The following is a 13,374-nucleotide window of genomic DNA, read 5'->3' as shown; positions in this document are numbered from 1 at the left end:
AGCTGCGGAAGTGGCTTCGCCTTTCTGCTGTTGTTCATTTTTTCGGATGCCTTGCATGTATATAGTATATATATATATAGTACATGCTCCAGAGAGAGGGTGTACGCATACACGGCTAGCTCATATCAACACGTACATGCGTGTGGGTATGTGCTACATACCCACACGTATGTACGTGTTGATCTAGTTTTGTTTCGATATGCAAGTGCATATGTGCACAGTTGCAGCGAAATGTGACAGAAAGAGGCGCGCAGGTGCAGAGAGGCACACGACACACTAACCGCATTCAAGAGTTGTCCCTTATTTTCCCCACCGGCGCCTCAACAAGGGTAGATTTCTCTAGGCGTACGCCCAGACGCACCAGTGCCGCATACACTCAGACCAAAGGCAGTGGGAAAAGGAACTCTTGGGTCGAGGAGGCTATTCAGAGGGCGTCAGAGCCTTTAGGCAGGACGGGGACGCCAGGAGAAGAAGCAAAAGACAAATGGCGGGGGAACCCCAACCCGTCGAATTCTTAGCCATAATCCGTATACACTCAACCAACAAGATAGCAGTAGACCGCACGAGATGGTGTGGGGCTCACAGCCCCAGTTTTGGCTAGGTACTATGGTAAAACTTAACTCGACATCGATATGCTCCTGGGGAGACAATGGCTCATTTCGACTACCACAGAAAGCGCTGATCGGTGGCAGTTCTCCGACGCTTCACGACACTTCTGGACGCGGAAAGGTCACCCGTATCTTTCGTTTAGTCGAAAACTTAAGGTTTTTTCGAGTGATGTACGGGACCTTGTAGAAACATCTAGGTGGAAAGCCGCGCCCGCCATGCTGCCAGATCCTACAGTGGAATTCAGATCGCCCATTTAGGTGGTGATAAGCAAGATGTTGCCAGCTAGCTCATGAGTTGCCGTGGTTGTGTCTTCATCAAGAATGTTGCTCCTTGACAAGGTCGAGCATCAGCAGGAAAAATTTGCTTCAGAGCACGGCAGCCAGGAACTTGCTGGCCTTAGGACTGCTTTGGTAACGCCTTCTGTCTGAAATTGTGAAGTGTACTTCTACTTGCGTGCAGGCATCCTAGTAGGGGTACAGTACGCGTTCACCGTGTGGGTTTACCGCATCTAACCATGCGATGGTGTGTGTTGTAGGCGGGCATTTGGTGCTTTTTCGGTCGTTCGGTGGCTCACAGAGCATCGCACCAACCACTGTGTTACTGGCATCAGTTGTAAGGAAGAAGGGCCTCTCGAAATGAGGGAGCGCGAGAGCATCAAACGATGACAGGTGCCTAATGACGCCCATGCGAGGTTCCTCGTCGCTCGCCTTCAAACAGCGTTGTTTGCCCTTCCTTAATAGATCCTCTAGAGGGGCTTCGGCGCCAGCGAAACCAGGGAAGAAGTTGCGGTAGTACGGTGGGAGAGCGAGTAACTTTTAAACGTCCGTACATATGCACAGGGATAGTGGCCACTTCCGAATAGTCCCCATTTTCGCGGGAGCTGGTTCGAAACCAGCAGCATAAACATGAAATCGAGAGAGCCTAAGTTTCTGCATGAAAAATGAACGAGATTGTGTATTCGGGAATCCCTACTTCTCACGCAGCTGCTGCAGAGCACGCCACAGGTACTTCAAAGAGTTGCTGCATATTCATGCTGAAGACATGTTTTCCATGTATATAACCGTCCATCCCTGATTGAATGTCTCCAAGAATTGGTGGATTCCATGGAGCTGCAGTTCTGCCGGTGCACCAGTGCAAACAAGTCCACTCTATTTTGCGAGTGCGGGGATGGAACACAGTCTTGCGCCTGTCGTCAGGATGTACTGGGATCTACGAAAGCGAATCAGTAAGCTAACGCGTGGGCAATCAAGCAGTGTAGCTATCCTAGAAAACGGAAACTTTTGCTTTACCTTGACTTTGTTGAAGGGTTTGAAGTGACGCGCATGCGCCTCCTCCGGTCCTTTGTCCTTTTCCTTCGCCAGCATCGGTTTCTGCCAAGTGTAATAGTTGACGGTTGCACTTTGTTTCTTCGTATCAGATTTCTTGCTGCTTGCTTCTCGATTCCCTCTTCGAAATATGAGATCGCCTTTACCTTGGATCGCAGCTTGGAGCTGCTCCGGGAAGGATTTCGATGCGGCGCACTGGGTGTGCAGCTGGTAGCCGTCCCGCCCTGTAGCTCTTCGTCGCACAAACCATCGGAGAAATCTTCTTTAATTGCAATCAATTCTGCTGTTTCCGGGATGTTAACTGGATCGAACCCCCCTAAACTGTGGTCTACGTAAGACCACCACGATGGAGTGCATGAGTTTTCCCGTCGTTTCCTGCTCCGCTTTTGCACTGCAGACGAGCCCCCGTTCTCTTGCGCAGTGCATACCAGTGTCTCCTTGGTCACTGCTTCCAGTCCTGTCACAGAAGAGGTAGCAAATGCAGTTAGGAGCGCCGGGAGGTGCATTCTATCTGTGCTTCCAGGGAGATACACCTAAACAGTTTCGTCTGGGAGCCGTATCTGAGCGTCCCAGTGGGTCACACACGGCAAATCTCGGATAATGGCGTGGTGAAATGGCCAGACATAGAAATCCCGTGTCACTGCAGTAAGGCCCATTTCTGAGTCAAGTTCCCACTGGCACCGATAGATTTGCCGATTCTTGTTTTCTGCCTGTTGTGGGCAAAAGGTAGTTGCAACGATAGCGCGATCGAGTAGCCAGGCGGGTTCCACCGCCCCACCGTAGCTTCAGTTAACACACGCACTGCCCAGCCTGTATCAAGGTATGCTGGCGCTAGCAAACCCTGTTCATGAGACTGAACTTGCAGAAGCAACGGTTTTATCCAGAATGGACGGATCTGCATGCATGGCTGTTGACTCCTTCCGCCCCATCAAGCCTTCCCACGATTCGGGGAGGCAACCGTGCTGCTCTGGTCGTTTCGTTTGTTCCCCTGCTGGCGCTCCTCGATGTCATGCGTAACGAGTCTCTTAACATTGTTCATGCGTCTGCAGTTGGCGGGTTATGCGGCCTTGCTGCAAAAGAAACAGGCGCCCCGCTCGGTACGTTGACCAGCGCCTGAGTGCCGAATTCCCAGGCAGCTGTCGGTTGCCTCTTCCTATCTTCTTCTGGGTGGTGCTGGCACTCACAGCCTTAACATCTGTAGGCTTCATCTCTGGATCGTTCCCAAAGGCACTTTCTTCCTTTCCAGTTGGGGCGACAGAAGTGGCGTATTTTCCTCTCTTTGATGCGTCAGTACTACATCACCTCGGCGAGTGCAACCATTTCACCTTTTCATTCCCTTTCACATTGCCGATTTCCTCTCTCTGGGGGAGAACCCTACAGTGAACCAGTGATAGAGGAGCTCCGAGTCCACTATTGGCCTTCTATTCACCGAGGACTAACGATTCTCGCTGTAGGGCCGTATCAATAGCTCTCCTTGGTTTATCTGTTCTCAGCTCTGCACTAGTTTGGTCCGCTGCCGATCTGGGAATAAGCTTACATCGCAGTGCATGCTAGAAGGCCTCTACATCCCGGAAGCTCTCTGGCAGAAATGTACACTTGCTGCGATGTAGGTAACAGCCGTCTCGCCTCTTCTACTGCGGAAGAATCCACTAGCCGCTGTAGCCCGTTGGTAGCATTTTGGAGACAGAATTTTAACTCGGGCGGAGCAACGAACTCCTTCGGTGCCCGAATATCGCGGCGTCCGTCATATCTGTAGCGTCGGCGAAGGCAGCGGCGCATTTCATGAATTGTCTTCGCAGTAAAGATATTTCCCGATGGATGGGATCCACATACTGACCTGGTATCAGCACAACGGTCGCCTCCCTACGAGAGGCACGCCCTGGTACGCTTAACTGCGCGCCAGCTTCAGTCAGATCATGCTACAATGCACGCATCAAAGCATACACTTATTTCCTGCAATTTCTGCTACAACACATGCCTGAGTAGTGCTCCAAAAACGCTAAGTATTCCCTAGAGTGCTATGATGCAAGTCTGAGGAGAATGCCGACAGATCTTCAGAATTAAGCGGTGCTTTGCTCCACCTACGTCGCAGTGGACTAGGTTATGAAATATTGAGACCAACATAATTCCGACGAAAACAGTGGATCTGGTTTGTTCAATGCCAGGATTTCAAGCGCTCATGCTCTTCATCTCAGAAACAGCAGCCCTGTTACCCTGCAGTCGAGGAATCGCCAGCACGTAGAGAACTTCTCACTACCAAACAGTTGCAAGCTGTAGCGTTTTGAAACAAATTCTTCCCATCGAAATTCGACCTTGCGAGAGGAAAACATTTTCAACGGAGGCACAACGATAGCTCCAAACTCGCTCGGTGCATCCGCCTTGACCACTTGGAATTGACGCCCGCTGGGCTCTTTACTACGAGCGGCCTCCGAATAATCCTGGGGCTCCACAACTACTTTCTCGCCCTCTTTCGAGTCATCATGCTCGCTGGAAAGAGAGAAATAAAATCCCTAACAGTTCTCGGAGTTGCTCGGATTGCTACACCCCAGTGGAGTCCACGAGCTAACATGGATAGCCACTTGCCCGCAACGTCTCCGCTTGGGTCGGTGAAGAAAGCCTCCTGAACACCTGTGTCTCTTTCGTGGTCTTGATGAAACGAGCGGTTGGTACACCGGCAGGGCCTTTACCCCCGGCTGCCTCTGAGCTCTCCAACACTCGTGACCACCGTGGCGCAAGGTATTTATGATAGGGGTTCTGAGCCGGCTTAACCTCCAACCCTAGCCAGAAGTCTGAGATCACGCGTCACATTTGTAACGTTTAGAACTCCGTGGCATTGAGAAGCTGCAACCTGTTGGGTCGTGGCGGCCATCGCAAAGGCGGTGCTCACGAGAGAGATGACGCCAAATGTGAGGCTGGGGGGAGGGGGGGCTATTTGCTCTATCCGCTTTCTACCCCGCTGATAAGCAGGGTAAAGGCTATGCAGTAATTCTTTGGACAGCCGACCATGCAGGGGCAAAGAGGCTTCATCTAGCAGGTCCTGATGACCAGGTATATATTCCCAAATCTCCTATTCGGTTCCGTAGTCGTCCTGCTTTGGTCCTCCAGCCCTTTGGTTGGCGGCAATGTGCGACAGTGCTAGGAGGAATGTTATCCACGAACCATCGGCTTACAGCACAGCACTTGAGACCTCCAGGGGAGATAGGTGGGGTGTTTATTCGGGGAAGAACAACAGAGTGTCCCTCTCAGCACTCCAAACGGCAGTTGCATCCTCTCCTGCGACAGGAAGGGAATCAATCCTACGGAGAAAGGAAGCAGTAGGCTCCTATTGAATGCAGATGCCCCGCATGAAACGACGGCGAAATGCATTCAGTCCGTCGTGCTGGTCGTACGAAGGCTGCGTTTTGGGGGGAATCGATCCAGTTAACACCGCAGGTACAGCAAGTAGGCACGACTATGAGGAAGAGTTCTCAGTCGTATGGAGAGAACTGCCACTAGAATTTTAAACAAAAACTGCCCCTTCTGTAAGTACATGCTCCAAATAATGTATGCAATTACCACAAGGAATATTTCTAATAGGTAAAATATTACCTAATTTTAATTGCATGCTTCCTCCTAAATAAGTAATGTATCCTTCTCGTGTATCTCTGGTAATAGGGAGATATTTATTTTGAAATTTTAAAAATCTACTTAGACGTAGTAGTCTATCTCTGACTGCAAGCAAACGTGCCTTAGAAATAGCATCTAGCAAATCCTACAGCAAATCACCCATTCAATTACCATTAAGGGCATTTCATACTGGAGGAACTTTTAGTTTAAGCTTATCTTTAAATTAAAAGGCACACTTCTAAAAAATACGAAATGGTTGAATTAGCATATTTGCAGTTAATCAAAGCTTTCTGAATAGGAGCTTACCTAATTGAAGGGTAACAAAGCGAAGGGGGCGGAGAACCAGCCAGCTTGTTGCCCCAGCAGCAACAAGACCTTCACCAATAGGAGGCGTTTGTCACAGCTCCTACGGAGGAGTGCAAATAACCCTTTTGCACCGCTGCGGGCAGAAATTATCAATGAACCGCAGAATGTGCCAACGTCCTCGACCTCCAACACCTCCACGAGAGGATGAGAAGAGCGCATTGAAGGACATGGAAGGCACAGCGTCGTGCAGGGAACGGCACCGAAACGAAAGAAGCTATACAAGCAATGGCCATCGGGCTAGTAACCCACTGGATGAACAATGCAAATCTACACACACAGGAAATGCCATTGCATGCGCTTGTTTGGGTGCCCTCTCTAGCACTATCCGACGCCTCGCCATCTCTAAATGATAGATGCTGACGTGCTATCGGTTGAAGGTAATGCCGTTTTCGGCGCGGACAGGAGTTTGGCGCTGCATAACAACATTTCTTTACACCTATACCCCTGCTGAGTGTACGCAAGTTCAGTATGCCTAAAATACCTCCTCGCTCTGCTGTGGTGAAAGGCTGTCCACAGCAGAGCGAGGAGGTATTTCAGCTGGCACTAGTGATCGATTCCATGTATACCTATTTGAAGCACACCCGATACACACGATACACTCAGCGCAGAATCCTTAACTAATAATAGCCTTAGAATGCAAAGGGATAGACTTACACCTGCATCGCTGATCCATTTATCCTAAAGGAGGAAGACTAGTAATAATAATTCTCATGCTAGCTCCCTACAGGTCAACGCCTTCACTCGCAGCCAGCCCCGGATCGTGGGTAGCAACAGAGAGCTCTTGGCCTTGCAACTTTATCTCCTATCTAATGCGGCTTGATTCATTTCTGATATTATTCATGCCTTCTCGGCCGGATAGAACTCTAGAGGTCCAGTCCGGGCACCATTGTAGTGCGTACCCACTACACAAAGGGCTGGTGGTTTAAGGCCTCCGAAAGGATGAGACCCCTCATACTTTTCCCCTCTCTAGGTTTGGTTTGTAAAATTTAATTTTAATCTGTATTTAGCCGAATAAGACCAAAGAAAGATACAATGACTGAGGAAGGGACGGAGAAGTTGGGCGTGCATGCGGAGTGAAGTGTCTGTCCACAGTTCTTCACATTTCTCTCATTTTCCGCGTCTTTTTTGCCCGCCTTTGCTTCTTTATCCTGTGAGCCACTACTTCGCTGCAGTGTGCGCCTCCGCCCTGCTGACTCGTGCAGCTCGCAGCAGCAGAGCCAAACGTTGGTGTTCACATCTACAGCCGCAGCATGGGTAACTGGCGCCACGCTGGGGTTTGCATTCGCCCGCCTTGAGCTGTAACTAGCAGCAGTATCAGGGTAGGCAGTAACACCGGCAGCGGCAGGAGCGCCCTGAGCGCCAGCAGTAAACAGTAGCAACCGGCCTTTCTGTTTGGGATGTGCGGGGTGCATTCACAGCACAAGACACCCTTGTGTTTAATGCCGTTCTCTCATTGATCACCTATTTTTAATGCCTTTCCTCTTTTGGTATTTGCTTTGCTTGCTGCTTCACTTATCCACCATCTTCGCGTTCCGCTCGACGTCTCCACTGCTGCTGCTGCCGCTGCAGCAGCGCAGTCACTCCTCTTTTGGAACCCCGCAACCGAACATAAGATCACCAGCAACAGCAGCAGAAACTGGTGCACGGACGTCGAGAACAACAGGAGGAGCAGCAGAAGGGATAAGAGAGGTGGACAATGCAGTCACATCACCACCACCACCACAACCGCCAGCAGCCACCGCAACGCCAGCGGCCATTGCAACACCCGCCACCGCAGGAGCAGCAGCAGCAGCAGGATCTGGAAGCCCTTGTGCTGATATTGGTATGCGGGAGGGTTTGGGGGCTTCGTCACCTTTGTCTGTTTTGCTGCAGCTGTATCCACGGAGCTGCTATTCGAAGACCGGCACAGAGCGCATGCAACCAGTTGCTGCTGCAGAATCTTCGCAGCAGCAGACTCCTAACGAAGCACAAGCTTCACGGTCGCATGCTTCTGATGTCGAAGCAGGAGCTTGCGAGGTGTCGATACACTCCACCGCAGTCCGCTGGCTGTCGGTTGGTCGTGTAGGCGGCGCACACGGGCTCCGAGGGCATTTAGAAATATTTCCTTCGACTTCTTTTGAAGAAAAACGCTTCTGCTGCCCTTGTAAGGATGTGGCACTGTTGCTTCTGCTCTTTCTGGTCGCTTTTCCCTTTCTCGGACCCACTCTTCGCCGGCTTCAGTCTTCCATTTGCCATTCTTTGCCGCATCTGTTGTCTCCTTTCTGTATGTTCCGCCTGCATCGACTATCTTTGCCCCTCTCGTTCCTCCTGTAGCGGTCTGTAGCTTATTCAGTTGCTTGATTCTGTTGTTTGGCGTGTTCATTTGTGTGCGTTTATATCCCCATGCCTTATGTTGCCTCCTATTACTGTCTTTGGTCTTTTTTTCTCACCTGTTCTCGTACTTTGTTCTTTTGTCTTCTTTTGACAGTCGTTGACTTGCATTGCCTCGTGGGTTTGTGGTTTCGTGGTGTTTGATGGCATATGGAGCGTGCGCGTTGGGACGTGTTTGTGTTCTGGGGTTTACGCACACCGCAGCTTCTCGTTTGTTTTTCGGGGGCGGAGGAGTTAGTGCTTTGTTTGTGTCGAGGCGAGTGGAAAGCGGCCGCATTCTTCAGAGGCATCGAGGCAAACAAGTAGCGCTGGTGAAGCTGCAAGGAATAAATGACAGGTACTCAAGTGATTCGTTTCGCAGACGAAACGCCCGAGGAAACGACAGAGAAAGAATAAATAACAACAGCCGACGATGATACAGAAGAGCATATGATACATAATAGAGGATTTTTCGACAATGTACAAGTACCGGCAGTCTTTCCCGGTGTTTCTCTCCTGCGGTTTGCCTCCTGCTGCCTTCCTTTATTCTTTCCTGCCCGGTATTTGTCTCTTGGCTCGTGCTGCTGCTGCCGTTTTTTGCTGCATTCAGAGCTGCGGCGGCTGCTTTGTCGGGGTTCCGAGTGTACGTACATCCCATGCAGAGTGCCTCCTTGCTCCCCCCACACACCGTTTTGGCTGCAGACTTGGTCGGATTTGATGTCCAGCTCGCCAACAACCCAAATAAAGAAATCGTCAGTCCTCGTCGTTCTGTCCCCCTCTGTTTCCTTATCGCCTTCTGCCTCCGCGAACACGGGGCTATGCACTTCTGGGCCCGCTAGCCCTGCTCGTTTGTTTGTCATTTTTGTATTTGTTTGCCATTTGTTCGCTTACTTTTCATTTTTTGTTCGTCTCTTTTGTTGGAGGTTTTATCTTTGTGTCCCTTGGCGCCTGCCTTGCGGCCTCCCCTTGCCTCGGCGTATATCTGTCTAGTTCTTGCTGCGTCTTTATGCTTTTGTTAACGTCTGCCTTTTCTGTCTTTCGCCGCTGTGTTTGAGTGGGCCCGTTTGCATTTTGCTTCAGCACAACAGATACGCGAAAGGTGGGAGACCGAGCGTTGAAATACACTATCAAATTCTTCATTTGCGCTTTGCTTCTTTGTTTGGCGCTTAGATCGGGAAAGTCGTGGACGTTGTTTCCAAATATGACATGAGACTCAAGCCGGTGAGGGGAAAATATTATCTACCTTGTTTGTATCTGCCTGGCCATGCCTCTTCTGTGTCCCCTCTGTGTCTCGCTCTTCTGGCGCCATCCAAATTCCCTCTGGCGGCATCTTTGTCTGTGCCTGCTTTCCTTTGTAGCATTATTAAAGATATTGTGAGTTATGTCAATACGTTGTCCGTATTTGAACTTGTGTTGGTTTTGCTTGTCATTTTCACTGTATTTGTCTCTCCGCGTGCGTTTGTCTCCGTCCTTGCATTTTCTCCTCACTATATTTGTGTTACTCTTCATTGTACTTGCGTATACCTTCATTGTGCTTGCCTCTCTGCTTGTCTGTAGGAGGCGGTGGGCGCTGCGGACGACTGTCTGGAGATTGCGTTGTACACAGACATTCCAGCGCGCCGTTTGCTACTGGAAGCGTACAGAGACCCTGCAGCGCCATCCTCTGCTTTACTCGCTTCAGCTCTGCATGCGTTGGGTCCCGACCAGCCCCAATGCATGCACCAGGATGAGGAGGAGCCCCTGGTGTTGTTTGAGTGCGAAGGCTGCGGTCTTCGCTTCAGAGACTGCGCGGCAGCAGTGACCCATGAACGACTTTGCCTTCGAGCTGCTCGTCCACCCAACAAATTCCCTGCCCAGTGCGGTAGTGGGCCAACACCAAATACAAAAGAAGACGAGCAAGATGCTCTCCAGTGGCTGCTGCAAACTGCTGCTGCAGCCTGTGACCTGCCTACCCAGCAGCACCAGCAAGAACAGCAGGAGGGGAAAGCGCAGAGAAAAAGCAACCAAGTCCTGTGGGCAGAAGACGGTTGTCAAATGCCTCCCTCGAATGTTCCACAGGAGCTGTTGAGCTTGGAGGGACCTCAAGGACGCTCGGGCCGTCGGTTGGGTCGTCAGTTCTATCAGCGACTATCCCTCGGAAATTTAGTTTCTTGGGATCGGGGCCTTCGCTTCTTTCCTAGGCGAGGAGAGGCTGCCGCGGAGGCAGCAGAGAGGGCCTTGAACTTCGCATGCAGCAGCCGCAGCTGCGGGGAGACATCAAGTTATTCAGAAGCGGACTGGAATGATGCCCGAGACGTCATTAGCCTCTCTGCACGCTTAGGATTGGCCTCGGACATCAACCCCGCCGCATGCGAGCCCGACAGAAAGCCCCAAACTAGCACGTGAGGCCACACAGCTGTGTGAGTAGCAGCTCTTAGCGGAGACCAATATATCCCTGAAGGGCTGGGACACCGCGTCTCCTCACGAACTAAGGCACACGCACCCACACCTTTTTTAATACTCCAAATTAGATGTCTGTCTCTCCTGCTGTTGCTGCTGTGCTCTATGCTATTTGCTTCGGGCAGGTTTCTGCTACCATATGTTTTGGGTGTAACTGTGGAAGAAGTCAAGAGAGAGGCAAAGACTGTCGCTATTAATGCTCCGCCCGGTCTTCTTCACTGACATTACGGCCGTTCAGTCACACAGACCCCGCACCGTCCACGCCCAGATAACACCAAATCCACCTTAGGAGATCTAACAACGAAGCGCCAGCCAGGCGGTCAGCAGCAGCTTAGCGACACTACATGATGATGCAATTATTATTTCCTTTTTACTTTTGCCAAGTCTGTATGGTGGATGCGGCAACTATTTCTTACGTTAATAGCGTATCACTATATCTAGCACAGTTCTGTAATCCATGTTAGACTTAGAGATGTATGACTATTATTTGTAACCTTCCCGGTTACAACATATTATACAGCAGCCGCTACTGCTGCAGTGGCTGGCGCTGAGATACGGCGGGCGCCCTTCTGGGGTGCAGCGTCTCGAGCAGATTTGTGAGGCGTGGCACATAAGAAATGGTCCTCGCGTGCATGCATGAAGAACTATGCTCTTATGTATCTGCGTTTTTATCCGTTGATCAAGTGTTTACAGGGGCATTTGCCGTCCTATAAGTTTTTGGGGGTTGTATTATGGACTGACCGACGAACGAAATAGAACCCCTATTTCTCTTGTTCTCCTGGAAGCGGCCAGAGAAGTATTTCTTCAGTGTTACTGTTTGCCGTGTGGACACGCTTAACAATCTCCTTTTGTTCTGCGGCAGACGACCTCCTGTAATCAGGAGAGGACATCAGGAACTGATGGCAGAAAATACCCATATATGGCGGGAGTGTACTACGCGACAGCAGAATGCTGTAGATGATTGCTGCAGACGGAGAACGAGGGAATAAGGATACTGCCTAACTGTGTAGCGCATGCATCCAGAAGAAAGACTCTATACAACGCAGCCAGAAAGATGGCAGTTGGTCGCCGCTAGGCCCTTCCACTGCTCTCCCATGAGTAGTTGGAGGTGCCTGGACAGTTCGCTGACTAGCCAGGTGGCTAGCTGGCTAGCCAGCTGGAGAACTAGGCAGCTACCCAATTAGCGAGCTAGTCAGCATTCGAGCTTTCTATCTAGCGAGCAACCCACCTACTACGCTATCCAGCTAGGTCGCTAGCTCGCTGGCGAGCCATACGCTTGTCTTTGTTGGCCACACGCCTAGCCTGCCGACTTGGCAGCCTTTGCTCGGGTGGTGGGCGGCCGCGTTGTCGCCTCCTCCTCCTTCTGGAGGATGATGAGGACCGCAAGAAGGGCGACTCCCAGGAAAAGGGCGCGGCAGCCCCACTCTTCTTGGTGACAGTCGCCTCCGACAGCAGCAGCGCCACATCGATAGCAGCTCCCAATGCCCGTCGCACAGCAGCACCTTTCCCACGGACCACCTGCTGGTATCCAGCAGAGCCTTCAACCCTTGTCTCTTGGCCCGCGCCCTCCTCTGCCTCCCCACACAGCCAACGCGCCGACGTCGGGCGCGCGCTGCTGCTGCTTCTACAGCTGCTGCTGTTGCTGCACTTGGTAGCGTTTCTTTGTTCTTTTGACCGGCCGCCATCCCACAGCAAGAGGCGCTGCAGGCGCTCCTCTTCTGCCTGGACAAACCACGGAGCTGCCGGCACTGCAGCAGAAGCATCACAAGGCGCTGCCCGATGGTGAGTTACTGCCGTCGGTGAGGGCGGCGCATCAGTCTGTCCTCCAGAACCGGTGCTAGAGGCAAACAAAAAAGAGCGAATAGACTCTAGGAGCTCCCTGTTGCGCGCGCTACGTTCTGCAGCCACCACTGCAACTGCCTCCCTCGGCAGCAAAACCCCCGCAACAATCGGCTCCACGACCCTTTTGGGGCTCGCCCAGTTCACGCGGCGGCTCTGTTGCGCCCAGCTCTCCTTCCTTCCTCGCCAGGGCTGAAGGCCACCCCCACTGCTCCACCAAGGAAGGGGGGATGCCGCCAGAGCTGCTGCAGGAGGAGGCAGAGAGAACCCCTCGGAAGCAGCAGCGGCCACACACTCTGGAGGCGCTACTGCAATCACCGCGTCCACCAACAGCTCCCGCAACTGCTCATGAAGATGGCCCAAAGACGAGGCAGACATAGTTGACAGCACTTTAGGCGGGGGAACTGACTGAAGTGCAGCGCGCACAGACGCTATGCAATCTTTGAAGGAGTCTTCCCCCGCTTCGCTCAGCCCACCTACATTTGACACGGCCTCAAATGCAGCATCGCAAGCGGCCACCTGAACAGGTGCCTGAGCAGGAGCTTGCTGCAAAGCGTGATCCTTGGTCTCAAAAGCATGTGCCTCTCCTTCAAATATCTCCCGGCTTTGCGTCTGCAGCACGTTTCGCACTTCCTTTGCCCGCCTCCTGCACTCTCTGTGCCGATAATACATCCACTTGTGCATAAGCTGGTCCCGGTGGTTCCTCCTTGCAGCGAAAAAATTGCGCTTTGAGGGCAAATTCGAAAACTGCCAGCCTTCGTCTCTCCGGTGTCTACGCAGGCGGCGACGATACAGCAAAGAAGGCCTCAAAGAAACAAACTGCGGGCCGGGGAAGCCAGGA

The 13,374-nt window shown here is 51.7% G+C and overlaps 2 protein-coding genes across 2 annotated transcripts; one reads left to right on the top strand and one right to left on the bottom strand.

The window, feature by feature from the left end:
- Positions 1-7,602: 7,602 nt before the first annotated feature.
- On the top strand, positions 7,603-10,916 carry EAH_00014950 (16S rRNA processing protein RimM, putative; the record flags this gene model as incomplete). The annotated part of the gene is made up of 6 exons (XM_013391223.1): positions 7,603-7,728; positions 8,481-8,578; positions 8,866-9,007; positions 9,426-9,476; positions 9,813-10,636; positions 10,820-10,916. The coding sequence occupies 6 exons, from the start codon at positions 7,603-7,605 to the stop codon at positions 10,914-10,916; spliced, it is 1,338 nt and encodes a 445-aa protein (XP_013246677.1).
- Positions 10,917-11,930: 1,014 nt separating this feature from the next.
- On the bottom strand, positions 11,931-13,205 carry EAH_00014940 (hypothetical protein, conserved; the record flags this gene model as incomplete). Its single annotated transcript, XM_013391222.1, has 1 exon — positions 11,931-13,205. The coding sequence occupies one exon, from the start codon at positions 13,203-13,205 to the stop codon at positions 11,931-11,933; it is 1,275 nt and encodes a 424-aa protein (XP_013246676.1).
- Between the last annotated feature and the right edge of the window lie 169 nt (positions 13,206-13,374).

Source organism: Eimeria acervulina, genomic scaffold (genome assembly GCF_000499425.1).
Source record: "Eimeria acervulina Houghton genomic scaffold, Eah_scaff89, whole genome shotgun sequence".
In the NCBI taxonomy this organism is placed as follows: Eukaryota; Apicomplexa; class Conoidasida; order Eucoccidiorida; family Eimeriidae; genus Eimeria; species Eimeria acervulina.
The sequence above is the reverse complement of the archived record's forward strand: the minus strand, read 5'-3'. Positions and strand labels throughout refer to the sequence as shown.